The 16,152-nt window shown below is 44.7% G+C and overlaps 2 protein-coding genes across 5 annotated transcripts in view; one reads left to right on the top strand and one right to left on the bottom strand.

Moving 5' to 3' along the window:
* LOC124044151 (cystathionine beta-synthase-like) overlaps positions 1-16,152 on the bottom strand; it is an 882,911-nt gene that overhangs the window by 59,847 nt on the left and 806,912 nt on the right. The window lies entirely within an intron of this gene.
* Positions 6,660-15,794, top strand: LOC124044154 (GA-binding protein alpha chain-like). Of its 4 annotated transcripts, none has more exons than XM_046363649.1 (10): positions 6,660-6,793; positions 8,858-8,960; positions 9,094-9,238; positions 9,493-9,577; positions 9,714-9,938; positions 10,114-10,308; positions 12,620-12,667; positions 12,899-13,024; positions 14,767-14,959; positions 15,077-15,794. In XM_046363649.1, the coding sequence occupies exons 2-10, from the start codon at positions 8,884-8,886 to the stop codon at positions 15,291-15,293; spliced, it is 1,311 nt and encodes a 436-aa protein (XP_046219605.1). In that variant the 5' UTR covers positions 6,660-6,793; positions 8,858-8,883; the 3' UTR covers positions 15,294-15,794. The 4 variants fall into 4 exon arrangements, with proteins under 4 accessions (XP_046219605.1, XP_046219602.1, XP_046219604.1 ...); XM_046363646.1 differs by having other exon boundaries at positions 12,896-13,024; XM_046363648.1 differs by having other exon boundaries at positions 6,692-6,793; positions 8,863-8,960; positions 12,896-13,024.

Genomic DNA, 16,152 nt, shown 5'->3' with positions numbered 1-16,152 from the left:
TTGCAACTACTCCCCCTTTGGCAGTTCTATCTTGACGGAAAATGTTATAGTTGGGTATGGAAATCTCAGAATTTTTGGCGGCCTTCCTAAACCAGGATTCAGACACGGCAAGGATATCAAGGTTGGCAGAGTGTGCTAAAGCAGTGAGTAAAACAAACTTAGGGAGGAGAAGTCAGGGTGCCTGGGGACATGCAGGGCCTGGGTTTACCTCCACATCACCCGAGGAGGAGTAGGATGAGGGTGCGGCTAAAGGCTATCAAAACTGGTCGCCTAGAGCATTGGGGACAAGGAATAAAAGGAGCAGATTTATGGCCGTGGTAGAATATATTCAGGGCATAATGTGCAGACAGAGGTATGGTGGGATGCGGATACAGCGGAGGTAAGCCCAGGCACTGGGTGATGATAAGAGAGGTTGTATCTCTGGACATGCTGCTTATAATGGGTGAGGTCACCGCATGTGTGGAAGGTGGGACAAAGGAGGTATCAGAGGTATGAGGAGTGGAACTAGGGGCTCCTATTTTAAACTAAAACAATGATAACTAACCTGAACAACAGTATACAAGGCATATTGATATTTGAGAGAGACATACAGCAAGGCATAAAGTAATCGCAGGTGTTGATTGGGAGAGCTAGCTAAAACAACAGGTAAGACAACAACAGCTCGTCAGCTAACACAACAACAGCAGGTAAAATGGCGATGACTAGGCAGAGAAGGTCGGATTAACTACACGCAGAGCCTGAGTTCACGGCTGGGGCCAACAAATAAAACAAAAATAAACAGAATGGAGTACCGTGATTAATGGACAGTCCAGCAGGCATCAGCTATGTTGCCAAGTGATCATAGGTGTTCAAGGGGCAGCAGTAGATGGAACAGGGCAACCGTCACTACGCTAGCACGCGGGCGACACAGCGTTTAAAGTTAGTAGCCCAGGGGTGGTAGGGGGGTCTGCTCAGACGGAGGCCTGTTGAAGGCACAGTGGATGGAGTATTCGTCGGCAGACCAGACGTGGTGGTGTGGTGGGGCGCCATGTCGACAGAGAATCCAAGCCAGATGGCGAAAGAGGTATTGTAGAATTTTGTTTGCTAGCCGGAAGATGTGCCTGGCTCATGGCTAACTGGTGCTAGCTTCGTGGCAGTGGCGTTAGCCACTATAGCCAATCGGTAGCAGCGGTGATCCGGTGACAAGGTCCAGAGTTTACAGCAAAGATCCGGTGGAGTATTGGGCTCCACCTTGGCTTTCGAAGACCTTAGAAAGGCAGGGTAGGATAGATATAGGTCTGAGGCAGTTTGGTTTTAGAGTGTCTCCCCCTTTGTCTCCCCCTAGAGTGTCTCCCCCGCGGCAGCTTTCCCACATTTGGGGATGTCAGACAATACGTAAGAGAGGTTGAACAGGCTAGTAATAGTGTTTGCAACAATGTAGTGCCTTGAGGTTGGAGGCTGAGTAGTTGCAGTGATGCAACCAGTCAGGATGCTCTCAATGGTGCAGCTGTAGAAATTTTTGAAGATCTGAGGACCCATGCCAAAACTTTTCAGTCTCCTGAGGGGAATAGGCTTTTTTGTTGTGCCCTCTTCACGACTGTCTTGGTGTGTTTGGACCATGATAGTTTGTTAGTGATGTGGACACCAAGGAACTTGAAGCTCTCACTACAGCCCTATTGATGAGAATGGGGGTGTGCTCAGTCCTCCTTTTCCTGTAGTCCACAATCATCTCCTTTGTTCTGATCACATTGAAAGATTGTTGTCCAAGCACCACACGGCCAGGTCTCTGACCTCCTTCCTATTGGCTGTCTCATCATTGTCGGTGATCAGGCCTACCACTGTTGTGCCATCGGAAAACTTAATGATGGTGTTGGCGTCGTGCCTGGCAATGCAGTCATGAGTGAACAGGTAGTACAGGAGGGGACTGAGCATGCACCCCTGAGGGGCCTCTGTGTTGAGGATCAGCATGGCGGATGTGTTTTTACCTAACCATACCACCTGGGGGCGGCCAGTCAGGAAGTTCAGGATAGAGTTGCAGAGGGAGGTGTTTAGTCCCAGGGTCCTTAGCTTATTGATGAGATTTTAGGGCACTATGGTGTTGAATGCTGAGCTGTAGTCAATGAATAGCATTCTCATATAGGTGTTCCTTTTGTCCAGGTGGGAATGGGCAGTTTGGAGTGCAATAGAGATTTCATCATCTGTGGATCTGTTGAGGAGGTATGAAAATTGGAGTGGGTCTAGGGTTTAAGGAATAATGGTGTTATATGACCCATGACCAGCCTTTCAAAGCTACGGGTCGGTAGTCATTTAGGCAGGTTACCTTAGTGTTCTTTTGCACAGGAACTTTGGTGGTCTGCTTGAAACATGTTGGTATTACAGACTCAGTCAGGTACAGGTTGAAAATGTCAGTGAAGACACTTGCCAGTTTGTCCACGCATGCTCGGAGTACATGTCCTGGTAATCCGTCTGGCCCTGCGACCTTGTGAATGTTGACCTGTTTAAAGGTCTTACTCACATCGGCTACGGAGAGCTTGATCACACTGTCGTCTGGAACAGCTGATGGTCTCATGCATGTTTCAGTGTTGCTTGCCTCGAAACAAGCATATATTCCAAGAACACAGGATGAGATGTTACTATCCTTTGTGCAAGCACTTCCAAGAGTTAATGAACAGTGAGCGTGGTGAAATTTGGGGAGCGCATCGTCAGTAGTGTACCTTTGGTTCCTAGGGTGTTTTCGGCCTTTCACACTATACACCCTCCCCAAAGGCGGCCAGCGACAGGGTGATCAATCCTACGCTTCCGTCCCATTCCCAATTAGTCATAGGAGTTGCCTTGTTCTTGATAGCCAACATTCCATGGGACTATGCATGGCAGGGGCATCCTCCTCCCTGAGTCAAGCATTGTTGACCGCATACCTCCTGGCCCTCTCACTTCGGGGCCCAGCTGGGGTCTTTCCTCTTCATCCAGAGCCACTGACTGCTGCCTTCTGCCGTCTCTGATACAGCTTTGATTGCCGAACGCTGGCTCTGGCCCTTAATTCCCAGGTCTCTAAGCAGTCTGGTTGTAGATGTTGCCACAAAACCTCTGCAGCCCACCTCCACTGGTCGGACTTCTGTGTTCCAGCCATGATGCCGTGCTTCGGCAGGTAGATCAGCATAGCGCAGATGTTTTCGCTCATAAGCCTCATCTACTGAGTTTTCCCAGGGTACTGTGAGCTCAATGATGAAGACCTTATTGAGTGAACGGGACCAGAGCACCATGTCAGGTCTTAGGGTGGTGGTTGCGATCTCCGGAGGAAACACAAGTTGCAGGCCAATGTCAGCTAGCATTTTCCAGTCTGGGGCCAAGCGCAGCTGGTCTCGCTCTAATGGTGTAGAGCCGCTCTTTGGTGGTTTAGCCCCTTCGCGGACAAAGTTTGTCCGTAAGGAGTGTGATGCTGCTGTGGGTGGTAGGGAGTTGGTGGCAGCTCGCTTGTCCTCCAGGGCGGACGCAAGGTTTTTAAGGACTTGGTTGTGACGCCAAGTGTAGCGTCCTTGGGTGAGGCTTGTTTTACACCCTGTGAGAATGTGCCTGAGGTTGGCTGGCATGGAACAGAGGGCACAGTCCAGATCTTCACCATACCATTGGTGAAGATTAACTGGTGTTGGAAGGACGTCATATGTTGCTCTGATGGAGAAGCTCAACCGCCTCGCTTCCATGGCCCACAGATCCTTCCAGCTGATCTGCCTCTGCTCCACACTGTCCCATCGAGTCCACTGTCCCTGTTTGGCAAGAGAGACTGCCTTGGCCCACCTTGCAGCCTCCTCCTGATGGCGTACTTCCTGCACTACCATCTTCCGCCACTCTGGTGCAGTGGCCTTACTCCAAGCAGCACGGGTATAGTTAGCCCAAGGCCTCCTCTCCCTTGCTGAACATGACCCACAATGTCAACATGTCTGAGGGCTGCTGTTGCCTCCTGGACTGTTTTTCCTGGCCTCCATTTAACTTGTCTGATAGGCTTGCGTCACTGGGCAGCTCGCAGCTGTGCTTCCTTTTATAGTCTGTAATATTTTGCAAGCCCTGCCACATCCGACGAGTGTCGGAGCTGGTGTAGTATGATTCAATCTTAGTCCTGTATTGACGCTTTGCCTGTTTGATGGTTCGTCTGAGGGCATAGCGCGATTTCTTATAAGCTTCCGGGTTAGAGTCCCGCTCCTTGAAAGCGGCAACTCTACCCTTTAGCTCAGTGACGGCAGGGTAGCCTAGTGGTTAGAGCGTTGGACTAGTAACCGAAAGGTTGCAAGTTCAAATCCCCGAGCTGAACAGGCAGTTAACCCAGTTCCTAGGCCGTCATTGAAAATAAGAATTTGTTGTTAACTGACTTGCCAAGTTAAATAAAGGTAAAAATAAAATAAAAATCTTTAAAAAAGTGCAGATGTTGCCTATAATCCATGGATTATAGTTGGGGTATGTACGTACGGTCACTGTGGGTAAGACGTCATCGATGCAATTATTGATGAAGCCAGTGACTGATGTGGTGTACTCCTCAGTGCCAGGAAGAATCCCGGAACATATTGTGCTAGCCAAAACAAGCTTAGCATCTGCTTCTTCTGACCTGATGCTTCCTGCTTTAGTTTTTTATTGTAAGCAGGAATCAGGAGGATAGAATTATGCTTTGATTTGCCAAATGGAGGGTGAGCTTTGTACGCGTCTGTGTGTGGATTAAAGGTGGTCTAGAGTTTTTTCCCTCTGGTTGCAGAGGGAAAGTCCCCGGCTACTAGGAGTTCCGCCTCTGGATGAGTGTTTTCCTGTTTTCTTATGGCTGTAATACAGCTTATTGACTGCGGTCTTAGTGTCAGCATCGGTTTGTGGCAGTAAATAGTGTGGTCTACAGCATCCACAGCATGATGCTGCCACCAGCATGCATCACCGTAGGCATGGTGCCAGGTTTCCTCCAGATGTGACGCATGGCATTCAGGCCAAAGAGTTCAATCTTGGTTTCATCAGACCAGAGAATCTTGTTTCTCATGGTCTGGGAGTCTTTAGGTGCCTTTTACAGGGGAGTGGCTTCCATCTGACCACTCTACCATAAAGGCCTGATTGTTGGTGCTGCAGAGATGGTTGTCCTTCTGGAAAGTTCTCCCATCTCCACAGAGGAACTCTGGAGCTCTGTCAGTGACCATTGGGTTCTTGATCACCTCCCTGACCAAGGCCCTTACCCCCCGATTGTTCAGTTTGACCGGTCGGCCAGCTCTAGTTAGAATCTTGTTGGTTCCAAACTTCTTCCATTTTAGAATGATGGAGGCCACTGTGTTCTTGGGGACCTTCAATGTTGCAGACATTTTTTGGTACCCTTCCCCAGAACTGTGCCTCAACATAATCCTGTCTCAGACCTCTACAGACAATTCCTTCGACCTCATGGCTTGGTTTTTGCTCTGATATATACTGTCAACTTATATAGACAGGTGTGTGCCTTTCCAAATCATGTCTAATCAATTGAATTTACCACAGGTAGACTCCCACCAAGTTGTAGAAACATCTCAAGGATGATCAATGGAAAAAGGATGCACCTGAGCTCAATTTCGAGTTTCATAGCAAAGGGTCTGAATACTAACGTAAATAAGGATTTGTTTTTTTGTAACAATTTCTAAAAACCCATTTATGCTTTGTCATTATGTGTATTGTGTGTAGATTGCAGAATTGTTTTATTTAATCAATTTTAGAGTAAGGCTGTAACGTAACAAAATGTGGAAAAAGTCAAGGGGTCAGAATACTTTCTGAAAGCATTATGTATTTATTATTAACAAGAACTGCAGAATAATGATACTATTAATTAATTACACATCTTTCTGTAATAAGAACGAACTACACATTTATTTGTGTTTCTGTTCTACCCCGTGTTATTTTTAGTACTACGTTGATATTGATTTCTGCTTTGTTGGGTTTGGAGCTTGCAAGAAAGGCATTTCACCCTACTTGTGAACGTGACATTAACACTTGTTTGTTTACCTACCCTTAAAGACAGGGTTCATTTTTATAGCTTTGAGTATAAAATCATTCAGGACATAGGGATGGACCAAATAAATACATAGTTAAACTTAGAATGTAATAGGATCGTTGTGGGAGGGACATTGTGAAATAAGGAGTACCGATGGCTCAATTATTACCACATAAGTTCATGCATAGTGATTGTTCTTATCTACAACAACCGTCTGGTAAAAGTAGGTTACAAGTCAAATCAAATTGATCACATGCACCGAATACAACTGGTGTAGACCTTAACGTGAAATGCTTACTTACGAACCCTTAACCAACAATGCAGTTCAAGAAATAGTTAAGAAAATATTGACTAAATAACCTAAAATAAAAAATAAAATAACGAGGATATATACAGGGGGTACCAGTACCGATTCAATGTGTGTGGGGGGGTACAGGTTAGTCGAGGTAATGTGTACATGTAGGTAGGGGTAAAGTGACTATGCATAGATCATAAACAGAGTAGCAGCAGTGTAAAACCAAAGGGGGTGTCAATGTAACTAGTCCAGGTGGCTATTTGAATAATTGTTCAGCAGTCGTATGGCTTGGGGATAGAAGCTGATAATTATAGTAAATAATTATGCGTGCTATCAAACATCACATAACACACACAAATATCATGATGATTTCTTTGATACAAGAGTTAACTCGTATATGTCTAAAAAAGCAAGCTAGTCCCCGCCCCCTGTCTTGTTGTCCAAAAACTTGCATGAAATCGATTTGAGTGGAAAGGCTAGCTTGCTATTCTACATTGACTCATATATCAAGTCCACAATCTTGGGAGTGTACATTTTAAGAGGTATGTGTACGACCATAAACTATTTTGGGTGTATATATGAAATCCATTACATTGTCAATCTAAACGGAATTGTATATTCTTTCACTAGGTAATCGGTCTTCCCGCTTTTTGTATCAAACTGTTAGCTAGCTGAACGCTACCTACAAAGCTAGCGTGTTGATCCGCTATACCACATGCATTAGCCTAAAAACACTAACATCAAGTCTAAATAATGTACTGGATGGAGTGGTTTTCAGATTACTTCCCAACTACAAAATCGCTTTCCAAATGACTTGTCTACGATTTGCCTTCAAAAGTGTCCATACAAAATCCAACTTTCGACACGTTAGCTAACTAAGCAGTGGTAGCTGCTAGCTAATATTGCTAACGCAAACGACAGCTTGTTCGTTCTATTCCAGTTGTTCGCCCTTGTGATACGTTATACTTTTAGCCATATGTAAATACGTTTTCCCAATGTTATAAATATGACGTTGTTTTTCATTTTAATCGAGCAAATTACTCCGGCATTTCCCCCTGACCGCTCTCGGAAGTCTGTAGACAACACTAAACTTAGCCAGGATTTCCGGCTCCTTTGCGATTGCCCCTCTGCTGTTTTGTTTCCGTTTCTTCCATTTCCGTTTTAAAGTTTTCCAGATTCTAAGTTTCAGAGTATATTTAAATCGACATTTAAATCAGTTATTCATTGAACTGTGTTTCTTACAGTCAGTATAAATTGTGTATTTCATGAGACCGACCCCCGTTTTGCGCGTGTCTCGCCCCTCACATATCACCGCTGAAAAATATGCTGGATAGCTAGCATTGTATTGCTACAGTATTGTACAGCTGTGCTACACGTGTAATTAACATTATTACCGATATATCTTAGAAGTGTTAGCTTTCAGAGGAGTTCAAATTTATAAAGTTTATGTAATGATTTATCAACTAATGGCCTACAGTAAGGCCTATGCTTTGGAGAGGCCTCGCCCTCGCGTTAGTACTTTAGCTCGCACATAACTCTCTGCCGCCCAATGAGAAACCGAGGCTCCCTCAACTGGGTGATTCTCATTAATCCAGTTTTAAAATGTCAGCAAATTGAGTTACAAAAAAAATAAAGTTTCATTTTGAGGACCAGATGTTTAGATTTTGGAAAGTGTCTTATATTAAATTGATGTTACATTTTACCTAAAATTTGTCAATTTCCACCCCAAATTCTCATTGCTGAAATGCGTCTGGATTAAATTCTTTAGAGAAAAACGAATTTATTTGAATAAACCCCCAAATATATTGCAGTAGTTTGTCCATAAATCATAAAAATGTTACACTATTTGAAGTTTACATGAAACTATAATATTTATTACATGCAAACAGTATTTGTGGACATTACATAACACTTTTTAAAGTAAAGCTTTATTCACCCATGATGCATCATCTAGAGGAGTAGTCCTTATATGAGCACAAGTTTTAAATGTATATATATATATATCTATATATATATCTATATATATACACTTGTCTTCAGAATAAGGTTCTTATTCTCATCCCACTTGGCCTTCTCATTACCGAAAGTGCTAAAATGTCCAGTATTATGCTTTACTCAGGCCTCATTAGGTGAGCAATGTTGAAAAATATTTGAATATTGATTTGTTTTTGTTAACTTTTTTGGACTTAGACATTTTTTACGGTAATGATCATTTTCAATTTTATTTTTTTGTAAAATGCATAATATCTGACCAAAAATAGAATAATTCTGAAATAGATAAATACAGATCCTAATCTCAGTGTTGCAAGAGGAAATGTAGTGAAAAATGACTATGACTATAAAATGACTATTTTTTGAGACTATGACCCAACTTCATTCACATCAAGACCCACTAGCAAAATATTAACCTTTTAGATTTTATTTTAAACAACTTTTTACTTGATATAATGCCACTGTTCAAAGAATGTGTTCATGATCATTTACTAAAGTCTCAATGATGGTGCCAATTTGAACCGTTTGTAGCGATGTGTTTGTTCCATCACATCTGAAAACATTTGATGTCACCTTAATGTTGATTGATACCCCCCTGTCTGTCTTTTCCTCAGAATAGGTTGATTCTTGGGGTACAGCAATGTCTAAAAGTGAGACAGAGGAGATGATAGAGATTGAGATCGACGGACAGGAGAAACAGGAGTGCCTGGAGGAGGGGTGAGTGATATATATTTTACAATATGACCAGGCACCCATAAGCACATCAATTCAAACCCAGCTCCCTCCCTACTTCTGATGATTTAACATGACTATTTGTGTGTTTTTGTTTGTGTGGTCGTGCCATTTTCAGGGTTGAGGAGCAGACCATTACATCAGCCGATCTGATCCAACAGGACATCGACATCAATGAGCCAATCGGTAACCTGAAGAAGCTCCTGGAGCCCCGTATCCAGATGTCATTGGATGGATATGAAATCTGTCTACAGGACATCCAGGTACTGATGGAGGCCTGCATTTATGGGGTTCAAATACCTGATCAGACCTGAAGCTGATGGAGGCCAGTATTTATGGAGTTCAAATACCTGATCAGACCTGATACTGATGGAGGCCTGTATTTATGGGGTTAAAATACCTCCTCCCTCTCTCTCTCTCGCCTGTCCTCCGCCCTCTCCCTCACCCGTCCTCCGCTCTGTCCCTCGCCTGTCCTCCCCTGTTGCCCTCTCCTTTCTCTTTCTTTCTGTCTCTCCAGCTGCATCCAGACCACAGCCTCTTTGATCAAGGAGTGAAGACAGACGGCACAGTGCAACTCAGTCTACAGATCATCACAAAGCCAGGTACACAAACGACAGTCTCGGCACCAAAATCAAAACCCAGGCACCCAATATATAGATGCACACAAATGTGGAACCATACAAATGAGGCTGTTGATTCTAATCACACTCTAACCTCCCATCAAATCCCTCCATCCAGGCGAGGAGAAGCTGAACATCCTGGAGATCGTGAAGCCGGTGGAGACTGTGGAGGTGGTGATCGACCCGGACGCGGCAGGGGAGGAGGGCACCCTGATGGAGGAGGGCCAGCTGATTGCTGTGGAGCACTCCTCCCTGTCAGATGACACCTCGGAGCAGGTGACACGCTGGGCCGCCGCCCTGGAGGGCTACCGCAAGGAACAGGTCCGCCTGGGGATACCCTACGGTGAGGAGGACACCAACACACACTTGCACTGAAACACAAAACCACAATTAATCAGGCAGGTACACACTGTTGTACAAAGTGAGACCAGTTTGCTGCTATTGCCATGCCATTTATAACAGACAAGAAAAGCTGTAGTCAGCATTGTCAGTCTTGTAATGTGTCTGTCTCCTCTCAGACCCAGAACAGTGGACGGCGGACCAGGTGATCCACTGGGCCGTGTGGGTGATGAAGGAGTTCAGCATTGACGAGATGGAGGTGGGAGGGATTCACATCCCGGGTCATGACCTCTGCTCCTTCACCCAGGAAGAGTTCCTGCAGAGGGTCCCCAGTGGAGAGATCCTTTGGAGCCACTTAGAGCTGCTCCGCAAGTGTGAGTTTGTATTGTAGCTTCTGTATGTTGAGTCACTGTGTAAGGGATAAGGGCTAGCACCATTTCAGGACTAAGTAGAGTCATAATACAAACCTTGCAGCAGTTAGCCTCGAGGTTAGAGGGTTGGGCCAGTCACCGAAAGGTTGCTGTTCCGAAACCGGAGCCGAAAAGGTCGCTGTGCCATTAACCAAGGCACCTAACCCTAATTTCTCCAGGGTCGCTGTACAATGACCCCACTCTCTGCGGGTGTCTCAGGGAGTTGGGATGTGCAAATAAAAATATTTACATTACACGCTTGTGTGTAACAGGACAAATGTAAGCCCCCCCCAAAACAAATTGTTATTCTTATTATATTGGTTACATACAGTATGCCTGAAAATTAGAGGCTAGGAAGTATCCAACATGGCGCCGACAATGATTAACGAGTCGTGGTGTGATCATAACGACATACAGGAACTCAAGCCGTTCTGTTCACCTGACCTAGAATCCCTTACAATCAAATGCCGACCGCATTATCTACAAAGGGAATTTTCTTATCACCCCCAAACAGACACCTCGACGGCCCTGAAAGAACTTCATTGGACTCTATGTAAACTGGAAACCACATATCATGAGGCTGCATTTATTGTAGCTGGGGATTTTAACAAAGCTAATCTGAAAACAAGGCTCCCTAAATTTTATCAGCATATCGAATGCGCAACCCGGGCTGGCAGCATTCTGGATCATTGTTACTCTAACTTCCGCGACGCATACAAAGCCCTCCCTTACCCTCCTTTCGGCAAATCTGACCACGACTCCATCTTGCTGCTCCCAGTCTATAGACACAAACTAAAACAGGAAACGTGCTCAGGTCTGTTCAACGCTGGTCCGACCAATCTGATTCCACCCTTCAAGATTGCTTCGATCACGTGGACTGGGATATGTTCTGGATCGCATCAGACAACAACATTGATGTATACGCTGATTCGGTGAGCGAGTTTATTAGCAAGTACATTGGTGATGTTGTACCCATGGTGACTATTAAAACCTTCCCCAACCAGAAACCGTGGATTGATGGCAGCATTCGCGCAAAACTGAAAGCGCGAACCACTGCTTTTATTCAGGGCAAGGTGACCGGAAACATGACCAAATACAAACAGTGTAGCTATTCCCTCCGCAAGGCAATCAAACAAGCTAAGCGTCAGTATAGAGACAAAGTATGTATGGCAGGGTCTACAGTCAATCACGGACATCGTCGCGGACACCGATGTCTTGCCCCAGATGACTTAGGGCACGACTGCGTGGCCTCGCATGCCTCCAACTCAATCATCAAGTTTGCAGACAACACTACAGTGTTAGGCATGATTTCCAACAACGACGAGACGGCCTACAGGAAGGAGGTGAGGGCCCTCAGTGTGGTGTCAGGAAAATAACATTCACACTCAACGTCAACAAAACAAAGGAGATGATAGTGGACTTCAGGAAACAGCAGAGGGAGCATCCCCCTATCCACATCGACGGGACAGTTTTTGGGGAAGGTGGGAAGTTTTAAGTTCCTCAGCGTATACATCACGGACAAACTAAAATGGTCCACCCACACAGACAGCGTGGTGAAGAAGGCGCAACAGTGCCTCTTGAGACTCAGTTGGCTGAAGAATTTGGCTTGTCACCGAAAACACTCACAATCTTTTACAGATGCACAAACGAGAGCATCCTGTCGGGCTGTATCACTGCCTGGTACGGCAACTGCTCCTCCCTCAAAGCAGGTGCACCAAAGCAGGGGCCGAGAGACTGAAGCTATTTTTCTATCTCAAGGCTATCAGACTGTTAAACAGCTATCACTAACATTGAGTGGCTGCTGCCAACATACTGACTCAAATCTCTAGCCACTTTAATAATAAAAAACTGGATGTAATAAATGTATCACCTGTCACTTTAAACAATGTCACTTTATATAATGTTTACATATCCTACATTACTCATCTCATATGTATATAGTGTACTCTATACCATCTACTGCATCTTGACTATGCTGAACGTCCATCTCTCATCCATATATTTATATGTACATATTCTTAGTCATTCCTTTACACTTGTGTGTATTAGGTAGTTGTTGTGGAATTGTTAGATTACTTGTTAGATTTTACTGCACTGTCGGAACTAGAAGCACAAGCTTTTCACTACACTCGCATTAACATCTGCTAACCATGTGTATGTGACCAATAAAATGTGATTTGATTTGAAGGGGATAGGAGTTGTTCTGAGCCTGGACAAGCATGTTTACTGAAGTTGGTTTTAGCTCACATACTGTATCTGTCCATGTTCTTTACAGATGTGTTAGCCAGTCAGGACCAGGAGGCCACAGTCACCATTGACCAACGTAAGTTTATTTCCTGTCTCTCTCACTCATTGTCACCCTGCATTCATCAACCACACTATATTGTTCTCCTCTATGTGGGTGTTGTTGCCTATAGGCACAGATCTAGGATCAGCTTACTCTCACCCAAATCCTTACTTGTGCCATCATGGGTAGGAACACCAAACTGACCATAGATCAGGTGGTAACTTCATCCTGTATATTTCTGGCTGTTTGAACCTCCGCCCCCAGAAGTCCAGATCATCCCAGCTGCCGTGCAGACCACACCCACCACTATCAAGGTACTGAAGCAGAACCGCGGCCCCAGAACACCCCGCATCTCAGGAGGAGAGGAGCGCAGCTCACCTGGAAACCGTACAGGTAGGCATTTGTGTGTCTTGGGTGTTGTGTATGTACAGTTGAAGTCGGAAGTTTACATACACCTTAGCCAAATACATGTAAACTCAGTTTTGCACCGTTCCTGACATTTATCCTATTAAAATTCCTTGTCTTAGGTCAGTTAGGATCTCCACTTTATTTTAAGAATGTGAAATGTCAGAATAATAGGACAGAGAAGGATTTATTTCAGCTTTTATTTCTTTCATCACATTCCCAGTGGATCAGAAGTTTACATACACTCAATTAGTATTTGGTAGCATTGCCTTTAAATTGTTTAACTTGGGTCAAATGTTTTCGGGTAGCTTTCCACAAGCTTCCAAAAATAAGTTGGGTGAATTTTGGCCCATTCCTCCTGACAGAGCTGGTGTAACTGAGTCAGGTTTGTAGGCTTCCTTGCTCGCACAGGCTTTTTCAGTTCTGCCCACAAATTTGCTATGGGATTGAGGTCAGGGCTTTATGATGGCCACTCCAATACCTTGACTTTGTTGTCCTTAAGCCATTTTGCCACAACTTTAGAAGTATGCTTGGGGTCATTGTCCATTTGGAAGACCCATTTGCGACCAAGCTTTAACTTCCTGACTGATGTCTTGAGATGTTGCTTCAATATACACACAATTTTCCTCCCTCATGATGCTATCTATTTTGTGAAGTGCACCAGTCCCTCCTGCAGCAAAGCACCCCCACAACAAGATGCTATCACCCCTGTGCTTCACGGTTCGGATAGTGTTCGTTGGCTTGCAAGACTCCCCCTTTTTCCTCCAAACATAATGATGGCCAAACAGTTCTATTTTTCTTTCATCAGACCAGAGGGCATTTCTCCAAAAGGTATGTTCTTTGTCCCCATGTGCAGTTGCAAACCGTAGTCTAGCTTTTTTATGGAGGTTTGGAGCAGTGGCTTCTTCCTTGTTGAGTGGCATTTCAGGTTATGTCAATATAGGACTCATTTTACTGTGGATATCGGTACTTTTCTACCCGTTTCCTCCAGCATCTTCACAAGGTCCTTTGCTGTTGTTCTGGGATTGATTTGCACTTTTCGCACCAAAGTATGTTCATATCTAGGAGACAGAATGCACCTCCATCCTGAGCGATATGACGGCTGCGTGGTCCCATGGTGTTTGTACAGATGAATGTGGTACCTTCAGGTGTTTGGAAATGTCTCCCAAGGATGAACTAGACTTGTGGAGCTCTACATTATAATTTTCTTCTGAGGTTTTGGCTGATTTCTTTTGATTTTCCCACGATGTCAAGCAAACAGGCACTGATCTTGAAGGTAGGCCTTGAAATACATCCACAGGTACACCTCCAATTGACTCAAATTATGTAAATTAAGCCAATAATTTTCTGGAATTTTCCAAGCTGTTTAAAGGCACAGTCAACTTACTGCATGTTAACTTCTGACCTTCTGAATTGTGATACAATTATAAGTGAAATAATCTGTCTGTAAACAATTGTTGGAAAAATTACGTGTCATGCACAAGGTAGATGTTGCCAATTGTCCTAACCGACTTGCCAAAACCATAGTTTGTTAACAACAAATTTGTGGAGTGGTTGAAAAACGAGTTTTAATGACTCCAACCTAAGTGTATGTAAACTTCCGACTTCAACTGTATGTGTACCTTGAGCAGTAGTCTTGGTATGCTTTTTTTTATGGATGCCTTAAATGTGCATATGCTCGTATCTGATGTGAACACACGTACACCTGTCCTCATCACCTGTCCCTTTAGGTAACAACGGTCAGATCCAGCTGTGGCAGTTCCTGTTGGAGCTGTTGACGGATAAGGATGCTAGAGACTGTATCTCCTGGGTGGGAGAGGAGGGAGAGTTCAAACTCAACCAGCCTGAACTGGTGGCACAGAAATGGGGCCAACGCAAGAACAAGCCCACCATGAACTATGAGAAACTCAGCCGAGCGCTCAGGTATGTCAATCTGCCAGTTTCTCTCCCTTTTCCTCGCACAATTTCAGGCAATCGTGACTTGTTCCCTTACCTTGAACTTTCTAGTCATGTCGTTTTAATTTCGGACAATTTTCTCAGGTATTACTACGACGGGGACATGATCAGCAAGGTGCAGGGCAAGCGCTTCGTCTACAAGTTTGTGTGCGACCTGAGGACTTTGATTGGCTACAGCGCTGCTGAGCTCAACAACCTGGTGACTGAGTGTGAGCAGAAGAAGCTGGCCCGCATTCAGCTGCACGGGATTGGCCAGCCCATCACCACGGTGACACTGGCCACCTCAGCACAGGACAGCTGAGGGGGAGGGGCATGGGGCTCCATGACTGCCCCAGGTAGAAGTTGCCCACTGGCACAAATCTAGGATCAGATTACTGTGACCAGCCCTAAGCGTTATATTAATAGGAGGAAATGATGAACAGACTTTAGATCCATGTCTATGGGCAACTTCGTCCTTTTCCTTTTGGTTTGATTGGAGAGGTTGTTTTCTTATTTTAACCAGGGAAGAGATGCTTGTTGGAGGGAGTGTGTGTGTATATGAGAGTCTGAGAGGTGGAGTGTGTTTGCGTATGCTGGAAAATCAAATGAGCTTTGCATTTTTTGTTCCTTTATCTGTAGCTTAGTATAGTTTCCATTGTATATACCGGTACTCCATGTTTTTGATAGCCACAAGGGCAGTGTATTTTCATATTTTCCATTTATAAAAGGACCAGTTTTGTATTTTATTTGAAGCTTTTTTCCTCCTAATGAGTTGGACCTTTATCGTCCACCAGGGGAAATAAAGTGGCAGATGTTTTCCTAAGGACTGAGTCTGTCCTTGATCCAACAGCTCCAATGCAGAGCCACAAAATTGCATGTCGGTGTATTCTACTATGCTCATTCAAGCGAGACCCCGATGTAGTTCCTAAAAAAAAAACTGTTGGTGGGGGGATCCTACACGAAGTCTGCCTATAGGCAGAACTGCTCCAGTACACGAAGTCTGCCTATAGGCAGAACTGCTCCAGTACACGCAGTCTGCCTATAGGCAGAACTGCTCCAGTACACGCAGTCTGCCTATAGGCAGAACTGCTCCAGTACACGCAGTCTGCCTATAGGCAGAACTGCTCCAGTACACGCAGTCTGCCTATAGGCAGAACTGCTCCAGTACACGCAGTCTGCCT

This window comes from Oncorhynchus gorbuscha, linkage group LG09, assembly GCF_021184085.1.
Source record: "Oncorhynchus gorbuscha isolate QuinsamMale2020 ecotype Even-year linkage group LG09, OgorEven_v1.0, whole genome shotgun sequence".
NCBI classification, from domain to species: Eukaryota; Metazoa; Chordata; class Actinopteri; order Salmoniformes; family Salmonidae; genus Oncorhynchus; species Oncorhynchus gorbuscha.
The sequence above is the reverse complement of the archived record's forward strand: the minus strand, read 5'-3'. Positions and strand labels throughout refer to the sequence as shown.